General features: G+C 52.8%; 1 protein-coding gene across 4 annotated transcripts in view; it reads right to left on the reverse strand.

Annotated features, from left to right (window-relative positions):
* Positions 1–296: 296 nt before the first annotated feature.
* The window catches only part of LOC141009126 (ubiquitin carboxyl-terminal hydrolase 54-like), a 52,297-nt gene continuing 40,271 nt past the window's right edge, over positions 297–12,322 (reverse strand). For 2 of the 4 annotated variants that reach the window (XM_073481560.1, XM_073481558.1), the window contains 6 exons: positions 11,549–11,711; positions 9,694–10,538; positions 9,474–9,568; positions 9,204–9,320; positions 5,754–5,991; positions 297–4,009 (listed from right to left, as the gene is read on the reverse strand). In XM_073481560.1, coding sequence (XP_073337661.1) covers positions 3,390–4,009; positions 5,754–5,991; positions 9,204–9,320; positions 9,474–9,568; positions 9,694–10,538; positions 11,549–11,711 — 2,078 coding nt within the window. In that variant the 3' untranslated portion in view covers positions 297–3,389. The remainder of the gene's footprint in view (positions 4,010–5,753; positions 5,992–9,203; positions 9,321–9,473; positions 9,569–9,693; positions 10,539–11,548; positions 11,712–12,322) is intronic. The other 2 variants (XM_073481559.1, XM_073481561.1) reach the window with 2 other exon arrangements.

Genomic DNA, 12,322 nt, shown 5'->3' on the forward strand with positions numbered 1-12,322 from the left:
AATGTGAGAACTACAACAGACGGACATGATTTAAAGCTGGATCACTTCAGACGATGTTGTTTACCGGACGGATCTGTTTAATGTACTTAAAGTAACTAAGTACATTTACTCAAGCACAATTGTTTTTTATACTTTTTACTCCATTACATTTATTTGGTAACTTTAGTTACTTTAAAGATTACATGCTGTATCAATACTGTAACACAATCTTTACTTTGCTCTGTAAACTTTAACAGCGCTGCAGAGAATTAAAGGATTTCACATCATCTGAGCTAAAATAAAAAGCTGGTAAACTCTGAACTTTAAACATTTTAATCATCTGTTTAATCTACAGTGTAGAAAAATAAGCATCAAAAATATACCAAACAAAATAAAATCTGGCCAAGCATGAAGCCCAAAAACAACTTTGACATGATGAAAAAATAACTTTGAACTCTTCATCTGGGTAATTGACACTTTTCTGTCTCATCGTCATCGTTAATTATTATTAATAATGTGATGAACGCAGGTCTGGTCTGAACTGACACTTTAATGTGAAATTCTGATTTTATTTTGAAAAGAAGTGAGCAGAAGAGATTTGAGGCGACAGAACCAATCAATCAGAAGGTGAGATAATTCATCAAGCTGTTTGTACTGAAGATATTGATCTTCAGAATCAGCTGATGTCAGACCAGACCTGGGTCGGTTTGTTTTGGCTCACCTGGAGCACCAGGTGGGCGGGGTCAGCAGGAGTACACATCAGCTCCTTCAGGCTGTTATCAAACAGGTGTTCCTTCACAATCGATGAAAAGACAAGCTCCTAAATGTAACGAGAAGCTTCCAGATGTCAACAGAAATGAGCAACGAGCACACAAACAAATCTAGCGTCAACACTTCTGAAGTGAACTACTGCAGTCAAGCGGCTGCGCTAAAAAGATCTGCATATATCATCGACACAGTAAACAGCGAAGTCTCAATGCTAGAATACGTCTGAAAACATCATGCTAAATATTAGCTGTTCAAATAAAAGCTGCAGTTCTTCATCTAACAACAGAATCAGCCTCGTGTACAATATAAGAAGGCTGCACGTCCCAAACAGGCCAATAACTAGAAAATTAGATCGTCTATGAGAGAATATCAGAATATTTAGCTCCTCTAAGCACAACTCAGTCCGACAAGCTACAAAAATAAATAGAGGAAGAAGAAGTCCAAGATTAAGTCTGAGACACAAACTTTCTACTTCCTGTCGCGTCTCCTTCACTTCCTGTTTAGATTCAGCCGCCGTCTGTTCCTCAACTTCAGAATATGACACGTCCATCGATCCGATCCGATCCGCCGAATAATCGGTTCTGTTTTCACAATTCTGAGAAAAAAATAAGTGGGAACGTATTTTTGTTCTTTCTATAATCTAAAACTCGTCAACATCAAGCAGAACGTTTCTGAGGAATCACTTAGTCACTTCTGAGGCCGTCTGAACTGTTAGATCACATCTTCAACATGTTATCACTTCATCAGCTGATTGATCAACAGAGCCTGATCAACCAATAATGAGGCAGTTCGTTATTAAACGTGTTTGACATTTCAAAATAAAGTGTTGATGTAGATTTTAACTGAACTTCAAACTGTCGACTCGAACAGCAGATTCATAAAAACACCATCGAGTCGTCGTCAGTTTGAAGATGAGGATCCATCAAAGTTTATCAGAATATCAGCGAGGTGGAGACGCTGCTCCTCACGCCGCTGTGACTGCTGACTGCTGACTGCTGACTGCTGATTACTGATTACTGACTGCTGACTGCTGACTGCTGATTACTGATTACTGACTGCTGACTGTTGACTGCTGACTGTTGACTGCTGACTACTGACTGCTGACTGCTGACTGCTGATTACTGACTGCTGACTGTTGATTATTGACGTGTCATATTCTGATCAGACTGCAGATTAACAGACAGCAGCTCTGCTGCTCTGTCCTCTGTCAGTCCGTCCTCTGTCAGTCTGTCTCTGTCAGTCCGTCCTCTGACAGTCGGTCTGTCAGTCTGTCTCTGTCAGTCTCTCAGTCCGTCCTCTGACAGTCCGTCTGTCAGTCCGTCCTCTGTCAGTCTGTCAGTCTGTCCTCTGACAGTCCGTCCTCTGACAGTCTGTCTCTGTCAGTCCGTCCTCTGTCAGTCCGTCCGTCCGACAGTCTGTCTCTGTCAGTCCGTCCTCTGTCAGTCTGTCTCTGTCAGTCCGTCCTCTGTCAGTCCGTCCTCTGACAGTCCGTCCTCTGACAGTCTGTTTCTGTCCGTCCGTCCTCTGTCAGTCCGTCCTCTGTCAGTCTGTCCTCTGTCAGTCTGTCTAAGTCAGTCCGTCCTCTGTCAGTCTGTCTAAGTCAGTCCGTCCTCTGTCAGTCTCTCAGTCCGTCCTCTGTCAGTCTGTCTCTGTCAGTCTGTCCTCTGTCAGTCTCTCAGTCCGTCCTCTGTCAGTCTCTCAGTCCGTCCTCTGTCAGTCTGTCTCTGTCAGTCCGTCCTCTGTCAGTCTCTCAGTCCGTCCTCTGTCAGTCTGTCTCTGTCAGTCTGTCTCTGTCAGTCTGTCTCTGTCAGTCCGTCCTCTGTCAGTCTCTCAGTCCGTCCTCTGTCAGTCTGTCTCTGTCAGTCTGTCTCTGTCAGTCCGTCCTCTGTCAGTCTCTCAGTCCGTCCTCTGTCAGTCTGTCTCTGACAGTCCGTCCTCTGTCAGTCCGTCCTCTGTCAGTCTGTCTCTGACAGTCCGTCCTCTGTCAGTCCGTCCTCTGTCAGTCCGTCTCTGACAGTCCGTCCTCTGTCAGTCCGTCTCTGTCAGTCCGTCCTCTGTCAGTCCGTCCTCTGTCAGTCCGTCTCTGTCAGTCTGTCTCTGTCAGTCTGTCTCTGTCAGTCTGTCTCTGTCAGTCCGTCCTCTGTCAGTCTCTCAGTCCGTCCTCTGTCAGTCTCTCAGTCCGTCCTCTGTCAGTCTGTCCTCTGTCAGTCTGTCCTCTGTCAGTCTGTCTCTGTCAGTCCGTCCTCTGTCAGTCTCTCAGTCCGTCCTCTGTCAGTCTGTCTCTGTCAGTCTGTCCTCTGTCAGTCTGTCTCTGTCAGTCTGTCCTCTGTCAGTCTGTCTCTGTCAGTCCGTCCTCTGTCAGTCTCTCAGTCCGTCCTCTGTCAGTCCGTCCTCTGTCAGTCCGTCCTCTGTCAGTCCGTCCTCTGTCAGTCTGTCTCTGACCCGCTGTGTGTCGGTGCTTCTTCTTGATTAGAAATCTAAATGTGCTTCAGTCCAGCCGACATTAAAGACTGATGAAGACGTCCATGTTGTGGCGTCCAGGCGGAGGACGAGTCAGGAACAGATCCTGGAGATGAAACCTCGTGATGATGATGGTGGTGACGATGACGATGATGAGACGCTCTCCTGCAGCCTCGGCTCGATCAGCTGGCCGAGCGGAATCGAGCCACGTAAGCGCCGCAGGACGGGCAGTAGGGGCGCGACGGCTCGGCGGGGAGCTGCTGACACAGCGAGCAGAGCTGAGGGTCTCTGCGGAGTCGGGCCGGAGGAGGCTGGTGGGACGCGGTCCTCCGGAGGGGCGGGTGGTGGCGAGCGGTGCGAGGGTCCCAGGAGGAGCTGAGCTGGACCGTCCTGTAGTCGGCCTCGCGGCGCCAGTCGCTCTCAGGAGGCACGTCCAGGCGGAGCGGCTGAGGAGGAGGAGGAGCCTCCCCCGACACCCGGAGGAGGTGAGGAGCGCAGTGACCCGACCCCCTGACGGTGCCGGGCAGCGACGGCTGCCTGTAGTGACCGTTAGTGGTGTTAGCAGGGCGGCGAGGGCGGGACAAGGTGGCGTAGAGACTCTGTAGACCCAGCGGGGGGGCAGGACCGGAGTCCACTCTGGGCCTGGGGAGGGAGGAGGTGGAGGAGGAGGGAGGCGGGGCTCGGCGAGGAGCACGGGGCAGCGTGCCGTAACTCAGCGCCACGCTGTGGACGCTTTTACCTGAGACAGCCGGACACCTGTCAGACACAGCCAGAGACTGCTGCTGGACACCGGGTACAGCTCCTGAGGAGGAGGAGGAGGAGGAGGAGGAGAGTAAGAAGAGAGGAGAGAGGAGAGAGGAGTAAGGAGAGAGGAGGAGGAGGAGAGTAAGGAGAGAGGAGGAGGAGGAGGAGAGTAAGGAGAGAGGAGGAGGAGGAGGAGAGTAAGGAGAGAGGAGGAGGAGGAGGAGGAGGAGGAGGAGGAGGAGAGTAAGAAGAGAGGAGAGAGGAGAGAGGAGGAGGAGGAGGAGAGTAAGAAGAGAGGAGAGAGGAGAGAGGAGGAGGAGGAGGAGAGTAAGGAGAGAGGAGAGAGGAGAGAGGAGGAGGAGGAGGAGGAGAGAGGAGAGAGGAGGAGGAGGGTAAGAAGAGAGGAGAGAGGAGAGAGGAGGAGGAGGAGGAGAGTAAGGAGAGAGGAGAGAGGAGAGAGGAGGAGGAGGAGGAGGAGAGAGGAGAGAGGAGGAGGAGGGTAAGAAGAGAGGAGAGAGGAGAGAGGAGGAGGAGGAGGAGGGTAAGAGAGAGGAGAGAGGAGGAGGAGGGTAAGAAGAGAGGAGAGAGGAGAGAGGAGGAGGAGGAGGAGAGTAAGGAGAGAGGAGAGAGGAGGAGGAGGAGGAGGGTAAGGAGAGAGGAGAGAGGAGGAGGAGGAGGAGGGTAAGGAGAGAGGAGAGAGGAGGAGGAGGAGGAGAGTAAGGAGAGAGGAGAGAGGAGGAGGAGGAGGAGAGTAAGGAGAGAGGAGAGAGGAGAGAGGAGGAGGAGGAGGAGGGTAAGGAGAGAGGAGAGAGGAGGAGGAGGAGGAGGGTAAGGAGAGAGGAGAGAGGAGGAGGAGGAGGAGAGTAAGGAGAGAGGAGAGAGGAGGAGGAGGAGGAGGGTAAGGAGAGAGGAGAGAGGAGAGAGGAGGAGGAGGAGGAGGAGGAGGAGGAGAGTAAGAAGAGAGGAGGAAGTTGAAAATGGAGAAACAAGCAGTCGTCAGTGTGAATCAACAGCTGCTGGACAAAATATTATTTCTGACTCTCAGGATGTAAAAACTTCTAAAGGTCCTGTTCAGACCTGGTATCAACATCTAGCACCAGACTCCCTTAACAAATCAGCTAATTTTAGGAGTTGTTGAGTAGCGTAAAACTTTATAACGTAGTGAAACTCTGTCTCTGACAGACTCTGAATCATTGTCTCCTTCTTGTAAATTCAGCATTAAATGAAAACAGTAAGTTGTGTGTTTCCTTGTAAAAAGTGTCAGTTTGTGGCAGCATGGCTGCACCAGCCTGTCTGCTTCTGTGTCTAAAGTGCTAAAGTCTGACCTGCCAACATTTAGCAGCTGTTTGAACACACTGTTTACACTGATTTCACCATTTACACTCAATTTATGACAGAAGAAACATTTTATTGATCTAAACATGTCACATTTTACAAATACACTAAACAGTAACCAGTATAGGCGACTTCTTTGTCCCCAGATTCCCTTAACAAATGTGTCAGTTTAGTGAGTTGTTGAGTTGGAGACACTTTATAAACTGTGTGAAACTCTGTCTCTGACTGATTCTGACTTATTTGTTCCTTCTTGTAAATTCTGCAAATGTTCTACATGAACTTCTTTCTGTCTTTGTGTCTGTTTGTCCCTCAGGACGATATAATCGGGTCTGAACAGGTTCAACATGGAGGGCGGCTCCAAACATTTAATCAAGAAACTTCAGATGAATCAAAGAAATAAAGCGATAAAAAGATGATGTGGTGGAGGTGACGGAGGTGGAGGTGGAGGTGGAGGGCCAGCAGGTTACCTGAGTGTCCCCAGGAGGAGAGGCCCGAGCTCGGGGGCCGTGATGTCTGCAAGGGGAGGTGCTGTGAAGGAGGTGCAGGAGCTGAGGGGCCAGGGTGTCGGGGCTGGTGGTGGTAGGAGTGATCTGTAGTGAAGGAGGTGGAGGAAGGGAGGTGCAGAAAGGAGGTGCTGGGGTGACGGAGGAGGGAGGAGGAGTGGAGGTCGCTGTGTCTGAGGGGGGGCCTGGAGACAGGGGGGTCCTTCAGGGTGAGGAGGAGGAGGAGGATGATGGAGGAGGAAGATGATGGAGGAGTAAAACAAAACAAGTGGAAGGAGATGAAGTGAGAGATGAAAAACAGACGAGGAAAAGAAAAAGAAAGAAGTGAAGGATGGAGAAATAAAACAGACGAGTTAACATGATGGAGGGAAACCTGAAAAATGACAAACAAAACTAAAGACGAAGAAACGTTGGATCTCTGAGATCAGAGTCTGTTTGAGTTGTATGTTAAATCCTGACGAGGAGATGAAACATGAGCCTGATGCTGAGCTGAGACCAGCTGAATCACTGATGACGATCAGTGTCTGCAGCTCACAGCTCTGCTGGTCTGGACTGTTCAGAGATAACGACACTCAGACGAAGAGGAAACTCCTCCGGCTGAGCGAAACATCAGCATTCCTCCCACAGTCGGCCCTCAGCTGTGGGTTCAGCGAGGTTAACAGCTTAATGGAAGAACTAAATCAGCGATCAATGTTTAATGCTGCGGCCTGAGGCCGTCCTCGGGGCTGAAGACAAGATGGCTGCACGCCAGCAGCAGCAGAGACGGCTGCTGCTCCACACTGAACACATCACACTGCTGCTGTGATATCATGTGATTTATTAAAGAGTCACAATGTTCATCAGGTCAGCTCCATGAAATCAAAGCAGACTAATCCAGTTCTGATGATCCAGTTCTGATCCAGTTCTCTGCTCAACTCTGACAGCAGTGCAGACAGAACAGTCATTTTATCTTGTGAGCGAGTGGACGTGCTGACATGAACCTGCAGCAGCAGCAGTGTTTGTTTTAAAACACATTTCCCTGAAAGAACTTTGGAAATTATCACCGATTGCAGCCAATTTAGAATTATTTAAAAATAAAGTATGATAAGTTTATCTGGCATTTTTTTGGGCTCGTGGCTGTGAGGCTGGGGCGGCATGAGGCCGGGAGGTTGGAAGACGCGAGGCTGGGGCGGCATGAGGCCGGGAGGTTGGAAGACACGAGGCCGGAGCGGCATGAGGCCGGGAGCGTGAGGATGGGAGGCCAGGAGGCGTGAGGCCGGGAGGCGTGAGGCCGGGAGGCGTGAGGCCGGGAGGCGTGAGGCCAGGAGACCAGGAGGCGTGAGGCCGGGAGGCCGGGAGGCCGGGAGACCGGGAGACGTGAGGCCGGGAGACGTGAGGCCGGGGCGGCATGAGGCCGAGGGCGGCATGTGGCCGAGGGCGGCATGTGGCTGGGAGTGTGAGGATGGGAGGCCATGAGGCCGGGAGCGTGAGGATGGGAGGCCAGGAGGCGTGAGGCCGGGAGGCCGGGAGACCGGGAGGCCGGGAGACCGGGAGACGTGAGGCCGGGAGACCGGGAGACGTGAGGCCGGGGCGGCATAAGGCCGGGAGACGTGAGGCCGGGGCGGCATGAGGCCGAGGGCGGCATGTGGCTGGGAGTGTGAGGATGGGAGGCCATGAGGCCGGGAGCGTGAGGATGGGAGGCCAGGAGGCGGGAGGCCTGGAGGCGTGAGGCCGGGAGACGTGAGGCCGGGAGGCCAGGAGGCGTGAAGCCGGGAGGCGTGAGGCTGGGAGGCCAGGAGGCCAGGAGGTGTGAGGCTGGGAGGCCAGGAGGCGTGAAGCCGGGAGGTGTGAGGCTGGGAGGCCAGGAGGCGTGAAGCTGGGAGGTGTGAGGCTGGGAGGCGTGAGGCCGGGAGGCGTGAGGCCAGGAGGCGTCAGGCCAGGAGGCGTGAGGCCGGGGCGGTGTGAGGCATGAGACGTGACTGACTGCTGCTCCACACTGAGCACATCACACTGCTGCTGTGATATCATGTGATTTATTAAAGAGTCACAATGTTCATCAGGTCAGCTCCATGAAATCAAAGCAGACTAATACAGTTCTGATGATCCAGTTCTGATCCAGTTCTCTGCTCAACTCTGACAGCAGTGCAGACAGAACAGTCATTTTATCTTGTGAGCGAGTGGACGTGCTGACATGAACCTGCAGCAGCAGCAGTGTTTGTTTTAAAACACATTTCCCTGAAAGAACTTTGGAAATTATCACCGATTGCAGCCAATTTAGAATTATTTAAAAATAAAGTATGATAAGTTTATCTGGCATTTTTTTGGGCTCGTGGCTGTGAGGCTGGGGCGGCATGAGGCCGGAAGGTTGGAAGACGCGAGGCTGGGGCGGCATGAGGCCGGGAGGTTGGAAGACACGAGGCCGGAGCGGCATGAGGCCGGGAGCGTGAGGATGGGAGGCCAGGAGGCGTGAGGCCGGGAGGCGTGAGGCCGGGAGGCGTGAGGCCGGGAGGCGTGAGGCCAGGAGACCAGGAGGCGTGAGGCCGGGAGGCCGGGAGGCCGGGAGACCGGGAGACGTGAGGCCGGGAGACGTGAGGCCGGGGCGGCATGAGGCCGAGGGCGGCATGTGGCCGAGGGCGGCATGTGGCTGGGAGTGTGAGGATGGGAGGCCATGAGGCCGGGAGCGTGAGGATGGGAGGCCAGGAGGCGTGAGGCCGGGAGGCCGGGAGACCGGGAGGCCGGGAGACCGGGAGACGTGAGGCCGGGAGACCGGGAGACGTGAGGCCGGGGCGGCATAAGGCCGGGAGACGTGAGGCCGGGGCGGCATGAGGCCGAGGGCGGCATGTGGCTGGGAGTGTGAGGATGGGAGGCCATGAGGCCGGGAGCGTGAGGATGGGAGGCCAGGAGGCGGGAGGCCTGGAGGCGTGAGGCCGGGAGACGTGAGGCCGGGAGGCCAGGAGGCGTGAAGCCGGGAGGCGTGAGGCTGGGAGGCCAGGAGGCCAGGAGGTGTGAGGCTGGGAGGCCAGGAGGCGTGAAGCCGGGAGGTGTGAGGCTGGGAGGCCAGGAGGCGTGAAGCTGGGAGGTGTGAGGCTGGGAGGCGTGAGGCCGGGAGGCGTGAGGCCAGGAGGCGTCAGGCCAGGAGGCGTGAGGCCGGGGCGGTGTGAGGCATGAGACGTGACTGACTGCTGATTCAGTTAACAGAACTTTTGTCAGAACCAGCTTCAACCAGGCTGCAGTTACATCCCATGAACACAGGGGGGCAGCATGTTGTTCAATAGAACCAACACAGGAGCTGATGAGTGAGTGAGTGAGTGAGTGAGTGAGTGAGTGAGTGAGTGAGTGAGTGAGTGTGTGTGTGTGTGTGTGTGTGTGTGTGTGTGAGAGAGTGTGTGTGTGTGTGTGTGTGTGCATGCGTGCATGTCTGTGTGTGTAACTCACGCAGCTGCGGGAGGGGCCAAGGGTTTGGGGTCGTGACCTGATGACGGTTCCACTCAGGCTGCGGGTGATCCGTCGCAGGTTCTCTGCGCTGTAGCTCTCGTCTTCACCCGACGGCTGCTGGACAGACGGCAGAGAACTAAATGATCAGGTTATTGATCCACAAATCAATACTGATTACCACAATAATACCAGACACAGACACACACACAGACACACACACACACACACACACACACACAGACACACAGACACACACACACACACACACACCTGCGGGGCTGTGACAGGTGATCTGTAGGCGTATCTCTCGATCTCAGCTGTGGGTGTTTTGGAGCGTCCAGGTGTCGTCAGCAGCCTCCTCACACCTGCAGTCAGAACACCTGCTGTTAATCTGCATCAACCAATCAGCTCACACCATCAATCCGTCATAGTTATGGATTAATCTAACACCTAATCTGATAACTGATCCATAAAGAAAGACGTTTCCCACCTGGTCTGCTGTTGATTGGTTGAGGACTGACCCCGCGGCTGCCCCGGTGCATGCTGGGAGCCAGCAGACTGGCCTGGTACAGAGAGTCCAGCTCTGACAGCTCCTCATCGGGCGCTGCCACGCCGCCTCCTCCTGATGCATTCTGGGAGCCATAGTACCTGTTGACATTTTCCGCCCAACGCTCCACAGGCAGCGCTGCTCTGTAGTCGGCGGGGGGCGGGGAGGTGGTCCGAACAGGTGGGGGGGCGGGGGAGGGGGAGTCTGGGGGTGAGTGACAGGGGGAGATGATTGGTGGGTTGATGGGTGAATCAACAACATCAGGCTGGTCCAGGTGTAAGCACGACCACTTCCTGGTCAGGTAGGCTGGCGGGGGTGGGGCTAGTCTGGCGGCGGAGTCAGAAACAGGGGGCGTGGTCTCATGGTGTCTGGTGTAATATTGCTCCTCCTCCAGCATCAGGTGACACCTGTTGCTGGAGCCAACAGGTGACGGGGCTCGGGCCAGCGCTGGGACGGTCCACTGGGCGGGAGGGTCCGCCTCCTCAGGTGGAGGGGGCGGAGCCACGTCTCCCAGGGGGCTCTGCTCCCAGGTGTCCACACACAGGGCGGGGAGGGACCTGGTGTTAGTGAGGGGTTTCCCGAAGTCAGAGCAGGGGCTGCCGGCCCTGCGCTCCTCCATGGGTGAACCTGTAGGAGCTCTGCTGCTGGAGGTGGGGTCAGAGCTTGTTTTGGGAGGGAGGGGATTAACGAGGCAGGGAGTGAAAGGCGGGGCCTGCTGGTCCTGACAGGCAGCTGATTGGCCGGCCTGTTTCTCCGTCAGAAGTACTTTGAGCGAGAGAGGCTTTTTACTGCAGAGAGAGAGAGAGAGAGAGAGAGAGAGAGAGAGAGAGAGAGAGAGAGAGAGAGAGAGAGAGAGAGAGAGAGAGAGATTGGCAAAATTGTTGAAACTTTCATGCCAATAAAGCTCCTTTGAATTTGAATTTGAGAGAGAGAGAGAGAGAGGTGAGGTGAGGAGTGTGTGTGTGTGTGTGTGTGTGTGTGTGTGTGTGTTTGTGTGTGTGTGTGTGTGTTTCACAGGTTGTTTCCTGCAGCTCTCATCATGGTTCACCCTCTGAGTCCTGCAGTGCCACCTACAGGCTGCAGCGTTCATCACAGCTCGCTAAAGTGAAACACTGAAGAGAACGACTCCTGTGATTGGTCGTCCTGGGCTGCAGGTGTGTGATGCAGGTTGGATCAGACTCAGATATCTGACCCTTCAGAAAACACTCGTCCTTCATGTCGTTATGTGTTTTATGACCACTGAAGAGTTTTAATCTGAAGTTTCACCTGAACTCAAACACACCTTCACAGAAAGTGACAGAAATGAAGGTGAACATTTCTGTGAAATAAAAATTGGATTGCTAAATGATCAAGTGATTAAGAGATTGATTTACAGCTGATGAATGTGATGAAAACATTTGGTTTTATCATTAATCATTTAAACAAAGTGTCCTCGATGGTGGAAGTAACAAAAATAACTGACAGAAACACAAGTGATGAAATGTTTGTGAATTAAAACAGAGTGAAATAAAATGTCTAATGAGTTTATCAAACTGTGTCATTAACAACATCCAAATGACATTTAACGATTAACAAATGTGGATCAGAAGCCGGCCCCGCCCACTGACCTACAGTCCTGGCTGAGTGTCGTGTGATGTCTGGAGCTGAACCAGCACACTGAGCTTTTTATATACTGGATCTCTGTCGGCACCAGCAGCACGTACGTGTTTATAATTCAGACAGAATGTATTTGAAGCTTTTTGGACTCAGTGCTGATGCTCCACGACTTGTGATTGGCTGAGCAGACTACAGGTGGTACCTGGGCTGTTCCTGGACCTGCTGCCCCTCCTGCTGCTGTTGCTCTGCCTCCTGCTGCTGCTGCTGCTGCAGGCGCTGCTGCAGGCTGCGGCCTCTCCTCAGGCAGCGCTGCAGCCGGCTGTGACTACTAGCTCCGCCCTCAGCCGCCAGCAGCTGCAGTTTGGCTGCAGCGAGGTCACATGTCAACAGAAAATACACAACAGAAAGAAAAGAAAGAAGGAAAACAGAAAAAAGAAAGATGCAGAAAATAACTTGTTATGATGAATTCATGCAAAAATATTAAAAATCAAATATACAACTGACAGAAGATCTGACTGACATGATGGAGGTGAGACTGTGTGTGTGTGTGTGTGTGTGTGTGTGTGTGAGTGTATGGTTGTCATGAGAGATCACAGCATTATAAGATCAGTAACTCTGGGTTGTTTCTCAGTGATGAAATGGTGAAATTATATTTTCAGAATGTGAAATTAAAAAAACTAACTCAAACCAAACGGTTCTGTTCTGGGATCAGTTGATTCTAACAGTTTACACCTCGTTAGTATGTTTATGAACAACTGAAGAGTGTGTGTGTGTGTGTGTGTGTGTGTGTGTGTGTGTGTGTTAACAATCCTCAGTGACACACAAACATGTTGGGAGCTCAGGGGTTGATGTGGAACAGTTTTCAGCTGGTGCCTCTGGTTGCCATTAGCAACCAGGCAGAGGGATGGTGGGCAGGGGAACGGTGACCTCATTCAGTGTTACTCGTGTGTGTGTGTGTGTGTGTGTGTGTGTTTGT

Source organism: Pagrus major, chromosome 15 (genome assembly GCF_040436345.1).
Source record: "Pagrus major chromosome 15, Pma_NU_1.0".
NCBI classification, from domain to species: domain Eukaryota; kingdom Metazoa; phylum Chordata; class Actinopteri; order Spariformes; family Sparidae; genus Pagrus; species Pagrus major.